The sequence below is a fragment of the Leptidea sinapis genome, chromosome 6, assembly GCF_905404315.1.
Source record: "Leptidea sinapis chromosome 6, ilLepSina1.1, whole genome shotgun sequence".
In the NCBI taxonomy this organism is placed as follows: domain Eukaryota; kingdom Metazoa; phylum Arthropoda; class Insecta; order Lepidoptera; family Pieridae; genus Leptidea; species Leptidea sinapis.
Window position 1 is genome coordinate 4,904,675 of NC_066270.1, and position 15,463 is coordinate 4,920,137.

General features: G+C 37.6%; 1 protein-coding gene across 2 annotated transcripts in view; it reads right to left on the reverse strand.

The window, feature by feature from the left end:
* LOC126964785 (tubulin polyglutamylase TTLL5) overlaps window positions 1-15,463 on the reverse strand; it is a 58,845-nt gene that overhangs the window by 8,675 nt on the left and 34,707 nt on the right. For both annotated transcript variants that reach the window (XM_050808037.1, XM_050808038.1), the window contains 7 exons: window positions 12,499-12,571; window positions 12,120-12,264; window positions 11,045-11,246; window positions 7,046-7,202; window positions 6,277-6,423; window positions 2,963-3,119; window positions 48-214 (listed from right to left, as the gene is read on the reverse strand). In XM_050808037.1, coding sequence (XP_050663994.1) covers window positions 48-214; window positions 2,963-3,119; window positions 6,277-6,423; window positions 7,046-7,202; window positions 11,045-11,246; window positions 12,120-12,264; window positions 12,499-12,571 — 1,048 coding nt within the window. The remainder of the gene's footprint in view (window positions 1-47; window positions 215-2,962; window positions 3,120-6,276; window positions 6,424-7,045; window positions 7,203-11,044; window positions 11,247-12,119; window positions 12,265-12,498; window positions 12,572-15,463) is intronic.

The following is a 15,463-nucleotide window of genomic DNA, read 5'->3' on the forward strand; positions in this document are numbered from 1 at the left end:
GTGTGTGCCCGCAACATGTGCGTGTGTGTCCGCAATATGTGCCCCACCTGGCGGAGTACAGGAAGTGCGCGAAGTGTATGTTGGAGACGCAGCCGTGGCGGTCGGCGCTGTCGGTGTAGAGGTCGGTCTCCCGGTAGTACATGTACAGGAAGTCGTTGAGCTGCTTGGCGATCACGGCACAGCGGTCCTTGTCGCACATCTTGGCGGACGGGCCCTGACAACACACATTACTTTTCATTTATATTTTACCACAAAATTTCAACGGCATAATATATTTTTCAACACACTTGACCAATGGGAGGCTCCTTTGCACAGGAAGCCGGCTAGATTATGGGTACCACAATAACGTGATGTATAATTATTAATATATTACTGTGTTTCGGTCTGAAGGGCGCCGTAGCTAGTGAAATTACTGGGCAAATGAGACTTAACATCTTATGTCTCAAGGTGACGAGCGCAATTGTAGTGCCGTTCAGAATTTTTGGGTTATTCAAGAATGCAATGCGCATTGTAATGGGTAGGGCGTATCAATTACCATTAGCTGAACGTCCTGCTCGTCTCGTCCCTCATTTTCATTAAAAAAAACACTTGCTGGTAAAGTAAGCCATATTTGATCGTTCTTAGAGCCATAAACCGAAGTATAACACACTAGTGCATAATAAAATTATCCCTACAAAGTTATTACCTAACTGAAAATTATATAAGATTAGTGAACAGAGTATTTTCAATTAAACTGAATAACACAGTTTTTTTTATAACTACAAAGAGATTTTATGCCGCTAAAAACCTATTTACAGCTTTGAAGTAAACAAATGTGTCCCTAATTAAGAAGAAAAAAAATTATTATTAATAAATAATTTATAATTCAAGGTACATTGGTAATAAAATATACGAACTTTACCAGTAAAATTGTAATTATTAAGTAGACTGTATGGCTGGCTATATGTAATGGATCAATTTCACATTTCCCACAATTTTCATATTTTGTTTAAATCGTATTTGTTGCTATTTGATAAATAATTGTAAAAATATCATGTATTAGTACAGAAAACGAACAATTGATAGATTTAACCCCGCCAGAAATACTAAATACAGCAGAAAATGCAAACGAAAACGTATATATGCAAAATCTAGAGAAAATTGAAGTTTTTCTTTTCTTTTTATATATGAGAGGGGGCAAACGGGCAAGAGGCTTACGGGATGGGGAGAGGTGAGGTAACCGCCCATGGACATCCGCAACAACAGGCGGGTCAAGAAATGCGTTGCCGGCCTTTAAGGTGGGAGTATGCTATTTTCTTGAAGGTCCCTAAGGCGTATCTGTTCGAGAAGATCGCTGCCGGTAGTTGATTCCACAAAGTGGCTGTGTGAGGCAAGAAATTTCGAACAAAACGCGCGGTTTTGGAATGCCAGACGTCTACGTGATGCGGATGGTACTTTGCATTCGAGTGGAATTCGGCCGCTGGAATCAACCCGAACAGCTCCTCTGAGCACTCCCCGTGATAAATGCGGTAGAAGATGCAGAGGGAACCCACATCTCTACGCAATGCTAGAGAATCAAGCCGATCGGAGATAACTTGATACTCACGATAGTTTCCTACAATGGAAGACCAATAAAAAAAAACTAGACCGTAACGAAAGTACCAATATAACATAAACTGTGATATTGCCATCAAAAACCATCCAATATCGTTATGAAAATTGAACATTCACCAATTGTTTTAATAATTAAACGATTTATGAAACACGTGCTTGTTTTTTTCCTCGCAAGTATGTTTTTTTATGGAATAGGAGGACAAACGAGCGTACGGGTCACCTGTTGCTAAGTGATCACCGCCGCCCACAATCTCTTGCAACACCAGAGGAATCATAAGAGCGTTGCCGGCCTTTAAGGAAGGTGTACGCGCTTTTTTTGAAGGTACCCATGTCGTATCGTCCCGGAAACACCGCACAAGGAAGCTCATTCCACAGCTTCGTAGTACGTGGCAGAAAGCTCCTTGAAAACCGCACTGTGGAAGACCGCCACACATCCAGATGGTGAGGATGATATCCTAACTTGTGGCGTGTCGTGCGAAGGTGGCGTATATTGACAAAGTGCGTATGAAACGAGACACTCAGCTAATTAACTGCAACGTAGTCTCGTGTATAGTGAGCAAATTGTATCATAATGTATAGCTGTCTTGTAACCCATAACACAGGCTATATATGCTTAACTTGGGGCAAGATAATTTGTGTGAAAACTGTGTCAATATTATTATTATTATAATCCCTATTAATATTGAAAATGTGAATATAAGTTTCTTTGTTACGCTTTTACGCCGGAGCTACTGAACCGATTTCGATGAAATTTGGTACAGCGATAGACTAAACCTTGGGAAAGGACATCGATATTTTATCCCTGAAAAATCCATGGCACCCGCGGGGTTAGTGAAAAACTAAAATTCACGTCGAGGATCTATAATTATACCAATAGTATGTTTGGTTTGCGATAGCTATCTTCCTCGAAATAAGATTTTTTTTATGAAAATACGGGACGAGACGAGCTGATGGTAATTGATACGCCCTGCCCATTACAACGCAGCCACTCAGGATTCTTGAAAAATCGCAATAATTCTGAGCGGCACTACAATTGCGCTCCTCAACTTGATGCATAAGATGTTAAGTCTCATTTGCCCAGTAATTTCACTAGCTACGGCGCCCTTCAGACCGAAACACAGTAATGCTTACACATTACTGCTACACGGCAGAAATAGGCGCCGTTGTGGTACCCATAATCTAGCCGGCATCCCGTTCAAAGGAGCCTTCCACTGGTATGATTCATATAATGTGTTGGGAACGGGAACGAAAACGGGAACTGGAATAGGATTTTTAAAAATCTACGCGAACGAAGTCGCTTTCATCATCTAGTACACCACTATTTTGGACCACATTTTTTTTTCCACCAATATATTATATCTGCCGTCACCTTGATGTTATGCGGCATCCGTGTGGACACTGATGCGCAGCGTAAGAAGCGCAGTATGAGCGCGGCATGTTGCACCGCTAGCTCGTTGCTCGGACACGAGATGCGCTTCAACACGTGCGTCAAGTAAAGCCCAAACGCGCGACGACTTTCTCCCATACTGTCAAAAAATACATTATCTATATATACACTAGCTGACCCAGCAAACGTTGTATTGCCGATATTAAAATCGCGATACAAAAGTAACTGTTGATCGTAGATGGGTGAAAATTAAACAAATTTAAAAAAAAAATGTCAAAAAAATTAAAAAAAAAAATATTCGTGTGGTCCCTTAACATTTAGGGGGATGAAAAATAGATGTTGTCCGATTCTCAGACCTACCCAATATGCACTCAAAATTTGATGAGAATCGGTCAAGCCGTTTCGGAGTAGTTCGATCCCGCACACCGTGACACGAGAATTTTATATATTAGATATATATAAATTAAGGGTATGTTCCGATATGCACTGCGAGGACTGCACAGTGCTATCACTGTAGAAAACTTCGTTCCGTTATGGACATATTATATATATATTACATATTATATAAATCGCCGCCATATTCTGCTTTGAGCACTGGCGTTTTCGCGGTAAGGTACTCGCAGTACTTTGATCACGTGACCAGTCAAAACCCCTCGTTTTATAAACAATACCTACAGTTTAATCCCAAATAATTTTAATTTGATAGTACTCCAACAACAGTTATTTTTAATGAACTAGAAAACTTTAATACACTCATTTGAATGCTGCGTCAAAAAATGCAGCTGATAGTATACGGGAAATAGTAACCAGTATAACTGGCTATAAAGGAACGGCTTCACAGTATACTAAATTGACGTCACACTGTACAGTGGTCGCAGTGCATATCGGAACATACCCAAAATTGCAGTGTCTGTTTGTAATATTGAAATAACCGTTTTTTACTACATTTATATGAATATATACACCAAAATAACATTTTTTACACAATCTGTCTGTTTGTTCCGGCTCATCTCTGAAATGGCTGGACCGATTCTGACGGGACTTTTATTGGCAGATAGCTGATGTAATAAGGAGTAACTTAGGCTACGTTTGTTTTAGAAAAATAAAGTAATGTTGCAATGTCCAAGAAACGGTCTCTAAAAATAATTTATATGGCAAAACAACGTTTGCCGGGTGAGCTAGCTTAAAGTACAAAAACAACACTTCCCTGCAAAAAACCACTACCACCATTACTAATTCATGTAATCATTTTCTATCAATCATTATTTAACTAAAATACAATTATGGGGTTAGAGAACGCTATCAACGGTAAAATAGATGCTATAGATGAAGCCACAATTAGAGAATTGAACAAGTATGTTACCAATTCTTATAAAGAGGATCGTCATTGGACGGTTAGCTTAATGGACAAATCGTTGTGATAAAAGAATCCCGCATGATTAATAAATTTGATCCCAAATTTAGATTAGGGGCTAAATGGCTCAATTCGCTAGTATTTCATCCTTGACAGAATACTGGTGCGGATTTGAAATGCTTTTACCAATCCACGATTCACCACTGAAGCAGGGACAATTTTTTTTATATGGAAAACAAACAGCTGTACATTTTACATGGTTTTAGTTTTAATTTAGATAAATACAATAAGCCAAAAAAGTTTTCACAAACGTGTAAATCCATACTTACTAGATTAATTACTCGGCTCGCATACAACAGTAAATTTATAGATAAGGGTTGCAGCTGCAATCAGGGAACGAGTTAGACACATTTCCTGATTTCAGATATAACCCTTCCGTACTAATATATATGAATATATAAATATGATGTATTTATTGTTATACCTATCGCATGACCTTTGGAGATATTTATTTCTGCAGTAGTTACTAGTAACTTGTGAAAAATGAAATGTGTACTGCTGCCGACAATTTCGCTTTAAATTTTTTGGTGCCATATTAACTTTGATTTTGTTCAATAAATAAGGACTATCGCAAATAAAATTTAAAAAACAAAATTTTATGAACTATGCGGGACTCGAACCTACGATTTCCGGCGTTCCGTGCCGGTGCTCTAAACAACTGAGCCAACCGTTCGAGTAGTATCGTTATAAAATCTTGTTTGATTTGTTCAACTCTCAGGTTGTGGCTTCATCTACAGGATCTACTTTTCAGTTGATAACCAGCTCAACCCCAATATTTTCATATTAGGGAATTTACTTGAAATGTCGCTCTTGTAAATCTAAACAATATGTTGTTTTTAAAGTGATCCTCACTTCTAGGATTAATACACAAATAAAATTTGAAAAACAAAATTTTATGAACGATGCGGGACTCGAACCCACGACCACCGGCGTTCCGTGCCGGTGTTCTAAACAACTGAGCCAACCGTTCGAGTAGTATCGTTATAAAATCTTGTTTGATTTGTTCAACTCTCAGGTTGTGGCTTCATCTACAGGATCTACTTTTCAGTTGATAACCAGCTCAACCCCAATATTTTCATATTAGGGAATTTACTTGAAATGTCGCTCTTGTAAATCCAAACAATATGTTGTTTTTAAAGTGATCCTCACTTCTAGGATTAATACACAAATAAAATTTGAAAAACAAAATTTTATGAACGATGCGGGACTCGAACCCACGACCACCGGCGTTCCGTGCCGGTGTTCTAACCAACTGAGCCAACCGTTCCGAGTAACGTATCGTTATAAAATCTTGTTTGCAACTCAACTCCCATTGACTAATTCTATAAAAAGATTTGTTCCTTATGTTGACATCTTAATTCTATGGAAGTTAAACTATTAGCCGGAGAAACCTAATCTTTTATAGATGCACTTAAGAAACTTGCACTGGATGCCTTCTATCATATCTACGTGACAGGCATACCAACAGAAATTCTTAATGATACCACAGATTGGGAATGGAGCGACGGCCCTCAGGCTATTAAATTATAAGTTTTAATTGCACAATATTACTTTGTAAACATATTTTTTCGATGAAAAAAAAGCCCGCTGAGTTTGTTGCGTCCATTCTTCTCAGGTCTGAGGCATGGTCTGAGGTTTGATTTTCAATAAGTGAAGTCAGATCCTATTTTGAATAAAAATATTTAAATTTGAACCCATATAATAGACTAGCTGACCCGGCAAACGTTGTTTTGCCATACAAAGTTATAATTTCACGCGATAGTTTTATAAATAATACCCTATGTGTTATTCTGCGTTATTTGCGTTAAAGAAGTACAAACATACATCCAGACACACAAACTTTCACATTTATAATATTAATAGGATAATAGGATGGTCTCACGTGAGTTTCATTCCTTCGGAGAGTTGCTGCTTGATAAGCTCCTTAGCGCGTCGCGCATCGCGGGGCGGAGCACTAACCTCACCCGGAGACGTCAATTGTACTGCGGGGGCAGCGCCCGCTATGCACACAGCCTCGTATCGCTTCAACCTGTGTTTATTTATTTATACATTTGATAATCTTACAGCAAAACAGTTAAATTAAATATAAAAACATAATTAACAACATGGCCAAAACATTACTAATAATATATAACTAAAGTAAATACAAATTTAGAATGATTTTCAATATGAGCTAAAGAAAATGCACATACAAAATAACTTCGTCTACATGGCAGAACGAGAACATAATTTGCCTCACAGCTGCAATGAATAGTAGGCATTTAACTATTATCTGATATTATGTCACATCTACGTTATTCATCTGTTTTAGATCAAAGAGAGTTCAGATAAACAGCTGATAAGGGTTGCGGGATGCATAGTTATTGCGAAAACTAAGCACTGTAAATATTGTATTAAAATATAAAAATAAATCATTTCTTTTTTGTTTCACCGTGTATGTATCAACAATAGCAATTGCAAAAGTTAATATTAAATTTGTAACAAAAATTTATGAACGATGTGGGACTGCGATGCGAACTCGAACGGTTGGCTCAGTTGGTAACAGCGCTTGGGCGGAACCTGAGAGGTCGCGGGTTCGAGTCCAACATCGTTCATAAATTTTGGTCTCAAATTCTATTTGTATAATGTAGTATGTCCAATACTGCGGTCACCTCTGCGGCGTGTCGGTGAGGCTGGTAGCGCACGTGGCGTGTTGGAAGTGCGGCAACACGTGTGTGTGGACCAGCAGGTTGTAGTTGTGTTGCACCACGTTGTACGGCACGTTGTTGTTCAGCGACGTCGAGCACACGGCGATACCGGTCACCGGGTCTGGAAAGACCACATTATTTATTTATACACCAATTTACCAATCATTAAACTCGCTCGCTTAGATCATTGACGGCCGTTTCCAATAATGTATCTCTTCTTCTTCTTCGTCGGATTACTCTTGACAGAGCAGTTTTGGTCACGTCGAACGATTCTACGCCACTTATCCCTGGCTGTTGCTTCTCTGGCACGTGCGTTGAGGGGAGTATTGGTTAGGGCTTTGATCTGGTCTGTCCAGCGCATAGGGGAGCGTCCTCTTGACCTACTGCCGTTGACCCTTCCCTGAACAACAATTCTCTCTATGGCATGCTCTCCACGTCGCGTGATATTTCCGAAGTATCTGAAGATACCAGCTCTGACTATAGATGAAAGCCTTTCTTTCACCTTGAGCTCTTCAAGTATCGAGACGTTTGTGCGGTGTTGTGTCCAAGATACTCGTAGCATTCGTCTCTAACACCACATTTCTAGTGCGTCAATCCTTTGTCTCTCTCGTTCTTTGACTGTCCATGTTTCGGCACCATATAGTAGTATGGGAAACACTAGAGATCTTACTAACTGAACTTTAGTAGCTTTGGTGATATTCCTGTCCCGCCATATCCTCGTCAACTTCTGCATTGCAGATCTGGTAATAGCAATTCGCCTTCTAATTTCGTCTTCCGAGCCACCAGTATTAGCGACCAGTGATCCTAAGTATATGTATGACTGTACAACGTCGCAATTAGCAATCTCGACTATATCTGGTGCATTGTTTTGACTTCGATCGACAATCATCATTTTTGTTTTCTGCCGGTTTATTTTAAGACCATACTCTTACGTATACTTTACGCATACTTCATACCTCTAGTTACGGATACATTGCTGTCACCGTTTAATGACAAGATCTTATCTATTCATAGTTATGTCCACTAAGACAAAACTACAAAAACAAACACCAGAAAAAACTAGTGGAAGTGGCATGTGGGCGTTACCCTGTCGCCACTATTGTGTACAAATATACCAACTCGAGGCTCAAGTGAGACCAGTCATTTGACGTCACGTGAAGCATAATTATCTTTTAAAAAAATACAAATATGCCTTATTGTGTCATTTTTTGCTGTAGAAATCATGGCCGCAATAAAAATATGTCCAATGAAGAGATTTCGTAGTATCGGTAATCATAATTTTCCGATTTAAATACAGTTAATTTTTTTATGTGTCGTGCAAAATATACAATTAAAAATGAACCATAATATTACGACGCATGGTTCATTTACCTTTACGTTTATTCGATGTAAACAAGTTACAATTTTTATATGATACTTTTCGCAATTTAAAAAGTTCTGACGTTGTCATAATCACTTTAAGAATTTGAGATAAGCGTAATTGTATTAAGTTTGAAATTGATGTAAATAAATTTGTAGTTATGTCTTTTCGTTGTTGTGAATTTAGGCATAGGCCTGATAAACATGATAGCATAAAGCCGGAATTAAGTGTGTACTTTATATATTTATAAGATTAATGTGTGAGTTTGGCGACATCGGTTTCCATAGTAAACTCACATGATGCCACTTCTACTAGTTTTTTCTGTTCTGTGGTTATGTCCAATATATTAATAGACCAATGCTATTCGTCAATAGGTTATTGAAATGTAAGTAAGCGTAAAAGGATAGATTTGTCTACTAGGGGTACCTAGTAAGTTAAAACTAAGGATAGATAGGTTATTGAAAACGGCCGTATGTTAAACTAAGGATAGATATTATGTTATTAAAAGCGGCCGTTATACGTCTAGACATACTGTGATAGCTGTGAAAACAAAACTAACTAAATAAAACTCTTAAAACAGCCCAGATTTAGCTCAATGCTAAAATATTTTTGACGTTCTTAAAACTGGTTCACCCAAATGCATAAGTATATAATAGGAATTGGAGAATTGGTTTGCAAAACAGTAGAGCGTGTAGTGATTTTATTACGATACTCGCAAACAGTGTCACGTTTCCGACGCCGTGAAGTCAGTCAATAAATCTACATCTAGTATAGTGTGAAGTGATACCAATGTTTTACAAGTGCCAATTAGGGGTGAGACGTATTTATCGTCTATTCTATTCTATTCTTCCTACTATGGCTCCTGTGGAAGGTATACCACAAGTTTGCCAATGTCACGTTAAGGTAGACCACCAAGCTTAGAGTATTTTTTTACTAATTTTAATGGTATTGATCGGTGCTTAAGATTGAAACAAGTTTTATTTTCTTATACCTGAAACAAATATACATGCTGTTAGGGCTATGGACAAACACAAATATAATTACTTAAATTATTTGATATAAGTACTTAGTGCTATTTACAACTTAATCTTATTTATTTTAATATATTTACACAAAATATATACAAAAGGAGTGAAAACTAGGGAGAGGAGACATTTAAAGTAAGTTGGGCGGGGAATTTCAGGAGGTATAAAATTGTATAAAGAAGGTTGTGTTAAAGGGCAATTGAAGAATAAATGATCCACGTTTCCCTCATCTAGACCACATTCACACAAGGAATTGTCCCTAATTCTTATTTTAGCCAAAAATACTGGGGTACAAGCATGATTAAAACGTAGACGACAAATAGTTGAAATCACTGACTTGTTGTATTTATCGTCACAGGTATTTGTAACAGGTATTAAAATATCACCGGTTGTCACTGTGACAAGATATCAAAAATAACAGTGACAAGTATTAGGAGTATTTTGTAACAACTAGTATTTTGTAACAACTAGTATTTTGTAACAACTAGTATTTTATAACACCTAGTATTTTAGTAACGACTGTTATTTGAGTAACACCTGTTATTGAACAAGTATTTGATAACAACTAGTATTTTAGTAACAACTGTTACTGAACAAGTATTTAATAACAGCTAGTATTTTAGTAGCAACTGATATTTGAGTAATACCTGTTATTGAACAAATAATTAGGAGTATTTAGTAGGTATTTTTTTTACAGTATTTTGATACAGCTATAATTGTGTGATTTGTAGGTCTGTTATATTATTTTTAATGTAATAGGTAATAAAATAGTTATGTTCAACTATTCTTTTAAAATATGTGGGATAAGAAAAACCCTGTTTACTTTTATTGTTTACTGAATATTTTTCTTTTAGACACATTTGTAAATAATAGATATTTAACATACTATTGTTAAGATAAGATAGGTAGGTAGTAGGTACCTAATTAAAATATTGAAGTAAATTTCAAATGGAAGACCCTGTCTATGTTATATTGTGCAGGAAAATACGGCTCACCTCTTCGAAAGAAAAAACCTATATTGGTAATTTGATAGTACCTACTGAATAATATATTTTTATGATGTTTATTTCTACTTTATTGTTGAATTATTCGTATAATAAGGGCACATTTTAATTGTGTACTAGGTAAGGATCACTGTTTAAGCATAGGTAGTATTGAAACATAATGAATACGAAATGATAATGATTATTTTTATTAAGTACATCAAAACTATAAAAATAATTAATAGGTCTGTACAGCTTTACCTAAACAGAACTTTTGAAGTTCGAAGTTACCACAAGAGAAAGTACTATGTAATACGTATAGATGGCGCTAACAAGTAACACCAAACAACGAAAAATATACGCCTTACCACGGTAGTTAGTATATTATCGCAGATAGTATTAAAATAACAGCTAGTATTTTGTAACAGGTATTTGTCGCTGTTACTTTTGAGTCACAGTCACCGTCATACCTAGTATTGCATTTTGCCTAGTACGTCTCAACTCTAGTGCCAATACATAACATAGGTAAGTATGATGTCAGACATAACCGATGATTATTATTCTGATGTGGTCTGTGCTGCCAAGCGACACTTACCCAGGTACTGCGAGTATTTCTGCCACGAGTTCTGGCTGGGGAATATCCTGACGAAGCCCCCGCGGCGCGCGTACTGCGCCCGCACAGCGCGCACGATGCGTAGCTCCTCCCCTGTCAGCAGATTGGCGATGCCGGTCACACCCCCCGCGCCCGTGCCCTTATTGCGGACACACACGTTCTCCGCGGAGTGCACGCGCCGGCACTGCGGGCACCACACAAAATACTATACAAGTAGCTCTTAACAAATGGCATGTTACTTTAGGGAGTTGCTATGCCACAATCGGACAGATATAGTACGATAACATCTCCTATTTGTCTCGGGGATAAAAATAAAAAAACAAAAATGAATTATTCTTAGCGATTGTTATCAAACAGCACCCTTTAACAGTCTAGGCCAGAGTGTACTCGCCGCAATCATCTTGTGGCAGTATCTACGAAGGTAAGGACATCATTTAGCCGCAGATTCTTTCTGTTTCTGGGATCGTACCTTTATAATAAGCTACACAAGGTATTGTTTATATGGTCTATACATGTACAAATGTCGGTCTACTGCACACGAATGGCTCCTTTTGCAAGACTACTGTCACACATTAGGATTTCTGCAGGTCTTAAATAGTTAGCACACCTATAAACCGAGAACACCCTACCGTAAGCAAGTTTGCACATACACCCTCTCTCTCTCTCTCACACACACACACACACTTACCTCTATCCTTTGGAATTTCAATTCAATTTTCTTATTAGTCACTGTGTAAAAGTGGAATCCTGGTGACCAGTAATACAGGTATTTTAATACCTACCACAGGCACCAGCGATCCACGACCAAAACTTATGTATTCCCTGTATTTTTAAGTTTTCGCTATATTGTAATTTTGATTGTTGGTGAGAAATAAAAGTTATTTTTATTATTATTTTATTATTCGTTGGCTTAATTCTGAGACTTTATTGTACACCACTGCTAGCAAATATAATAAGAAACATTGATACTAATACAATAGTATAACGAACGAACCTTATCTGAGACTAATAAATTAAGAAATGAATATAAAAAGTATTGTTCAAGTAAAACGCTCACCGCACCAATCCTCATTTTGAGGGAGTTGCTCTGCGAGGCAGGCTCAGTCTTGGACATGGGAACCGCCGGCAGTCCCACCAGAGTGAGAGTATCAGCGAGTAAGGCCGACTTGACGCGGGCATCCAGCGGGCTCTCACACGCCAGGCTGTTACAAATATACGGGGAAAATTCTACAAGAGGGGTTGATTTTTTAATAATATGTTTCGATTGCTATATGATCTTTGATATGATTGGCAAGATCTTCTAAACACAGTGTTTTATAACTATACTATAGATACATAAGAAAGATAATATATTATGTAAAAAAATACGTACCTATATTATATAATTTACAACTGAATACAAGAATACTTTGTGACAGACAGCAGATTATACGAACCTCGGTGATAAGTTGATCTCTAAGAGCCACGGCTTGAGCATGTCGTCCACTAATATATCGTATCCGAATAGTTCTGAAACAAATAAGATATCTTTTATATTTATAGTTGTGTCTGCTGAGTAAACGCTGAGGCGGACTTAAAGAAAGGCGCGAACAATAACAATTTCGAACAATGGCGTTAAGAAGAGAGAGATTTCCATGGATTAATAAGAATTTACTCCAAGAAAGCAAAATTATGTATAGCACACATTAGATATTCTATTTTCATACGTCAACCTGACATTATATAGATTGAAAACGATTGTCCGCATTTATACCAAAATATATTTTAACTGCACGATTAACAACTGCGAAATTAAGAATAGTAAACTTAGCGATAAGTGGCCAGAGCGATGAACAAGAGAGCTTGATTGAAAGGAATAATGTGAATAACAAACCAATATTAATCTTAATACTTATTTATAATTAATTACATATTAATTTATCAATGTCATTAAATTAAATTTATTCATGGTTTATAATACTTAATTTATTTATATAACATTTATCTGGCAACAATTAATATGAGAATTCAACTAAGAAAATAATGGTCCTGATAAATTTCAAATTTTATTACTTAATGTTTTTTTATGAAATTAAGTGACGGTAAGTTGATGGTATTTTATACGCCCTGGTCATTACAATGCAGTGCCGCTCAGGATTCTAGAAAAAAGCACTAAGATTGATATATCACATTGTTTTGGCATCGAAGCAGTAAATTTTCTTTCCGTTTTGTATTGAAAATGAAATGAAAATGAATTTATTTTGGAAGAAAAACTGACACATTCACACAAAAAAGTTAATGAGAACAAAAGATATGCTTAATCTAATACTTAACTTACTTAACTTAATACAAAAGAAACAAAAGCAAAACTTGATGTGGCAGTGGTCTTCCAAAACTGGAGTCCACTCAGTTATAGTTGTGTCCATACATTATAGCACAACACTGATTTTCAGTGACCCCATTGTGTGATTTTTGGAGCTGAACTGACATATTTTAAAAGACAAATATAATTAATAGTGGCACTAAAATAATTATTATGAAAAAAAAATATGATTAAAAAAAAATGTTACTAAAAATAAATAAAGACAATAACAAAAATAATAAAAAACGTATGTGTGTCAATATATAAGGAAGAAAAAATAATAATAAATACGAGAAGCTATTTTATATAATACAATGAAATTTAAACAGTGTTCACCAAGGCAGGAGATTTATGGAGGTATTGGTCATTAATATGTATCTTTTGTATTTTTTTCTAAAATTCGAGACTGTATTTAAACCCCGCAGCGGCGGTGGTAAATTATTCCAGCACTTGGTGGCATTGTACTTGAAACTTCCCCTGAAAGCCGCAGTGTGATGCTTGGGAGGATAAAGCTTAGCCTTTACAATGTTCCTTGTTATAAAATTCAACACCCTGCCCTCATTTGCCCATAACAGTTTCGAATAGAGATATGCTGGCGTTTTTGTCTTTATAATTCCAAAAATCACACAAGCGAAGTGTAGTCTGCGACTTTCCATGTTCAGAATATTGGCTTCTCTAAGACACGGACTCACATGAGATCTGTGTGGAATATTCCAACAAAACCGGGCGCAGGCATTTTGCACTCGCTGAGTAGTACTTTAGGTGCGGGCTCGTAGTCTGGGACCATACGTAGTGTCATTATAATTAAATTTTGAGTGTACCAAAGCATCACACAACCTGACACGTAGATTTGTATTTAAATAGTTCCTAATGCGATAGAGTACTTTTAAACGATAAAAACAGTTCGCAACAGTAGAGTTTATATGTTAAGATAAAGCTAAGATTCTCTTCAAATATTAATCCTAGATTCTTCCTCATGAACTCGCTCAATAACTTTATTATTAATAACTATTTTAGGATTGAAACGTTAAATTTTTTCAACGACTTTAGGGGTTCCCAGTATCATAAATTTGGTCTTAGATGGATTAAGAACCAGTGAATTATTTACCGACCAAGTATAGATTTGGCTGACATCTGAATTAATTTTTTTTTCTGCATCTGACATCTCGTTTTTTTTTTTTTTTTTTATGGAATAGGAGGACAAACGAGCGTACGGGTCACCTGGTGTTAAGTGATCACCGCCGCCCACACTCTCCTGCAACACCAGAGGAATCACAAGAGCGTTACCGGCCTTTAAGGAAGGTGTACGCGCTTTTCTTGAAGATACCCATGTCGTATCGTCCCGGAAACACCGCACAAGGAAGCTCATTCCACAGCTTCGTGGTACGAGGAAGAAAGCTCCTTGAAAACCGCACTGTGGAGGACCACCACACATCCAGATGGTGGGGATGATATCGTAACTTGTGGCGTGTCGTGCGAAGGTGAAATTCGGCGGCAGGAATCAGGTTGAACAGCTCCTCGGAACACTCCCCGTGATAAATGCGGTAGAAGACACACAATGAAGCGACGTCTCTACGCAACGCCAAGTGATCCAGCCGTTCACAGAGTACTGGGTCCCCGACAATTCGAGCTGCTCTGCGTTGCACGCGGTCAAATGGATCGAGCTGATACTGGGGTGCGCCAGACCAGAGATGACAGCAATACTCCATGTGAGGCCGGACCTGCGCTTTGTAGAGCGCTAGAATGTGGGCCGGCTTGAAGTATTGCCGTGCTCTATTTATGACGCCCAGTTTCTTTGAAGCCAGTTTGGCTTTGCCCTCCAGATGGCCACGGAATTGGCAATTGCTCGAGATTTCGAGACCCAGTATTCCGATACTAGGCGAGGCTTTAAGGGAAGTGTTCTCGAAGAGCGGTGATACGGCAAATGGGGTTTTTTTAGTGGTAAACGCGCAAACTTGAGTCTTCTGGGGGTTAAATTGGACAAGGTTCAACTTACCCCATTCCGCGACCTTCTCGAGAGAGGACTCGATAGAAGACACAAGTTTCACCCGGCACTGGTC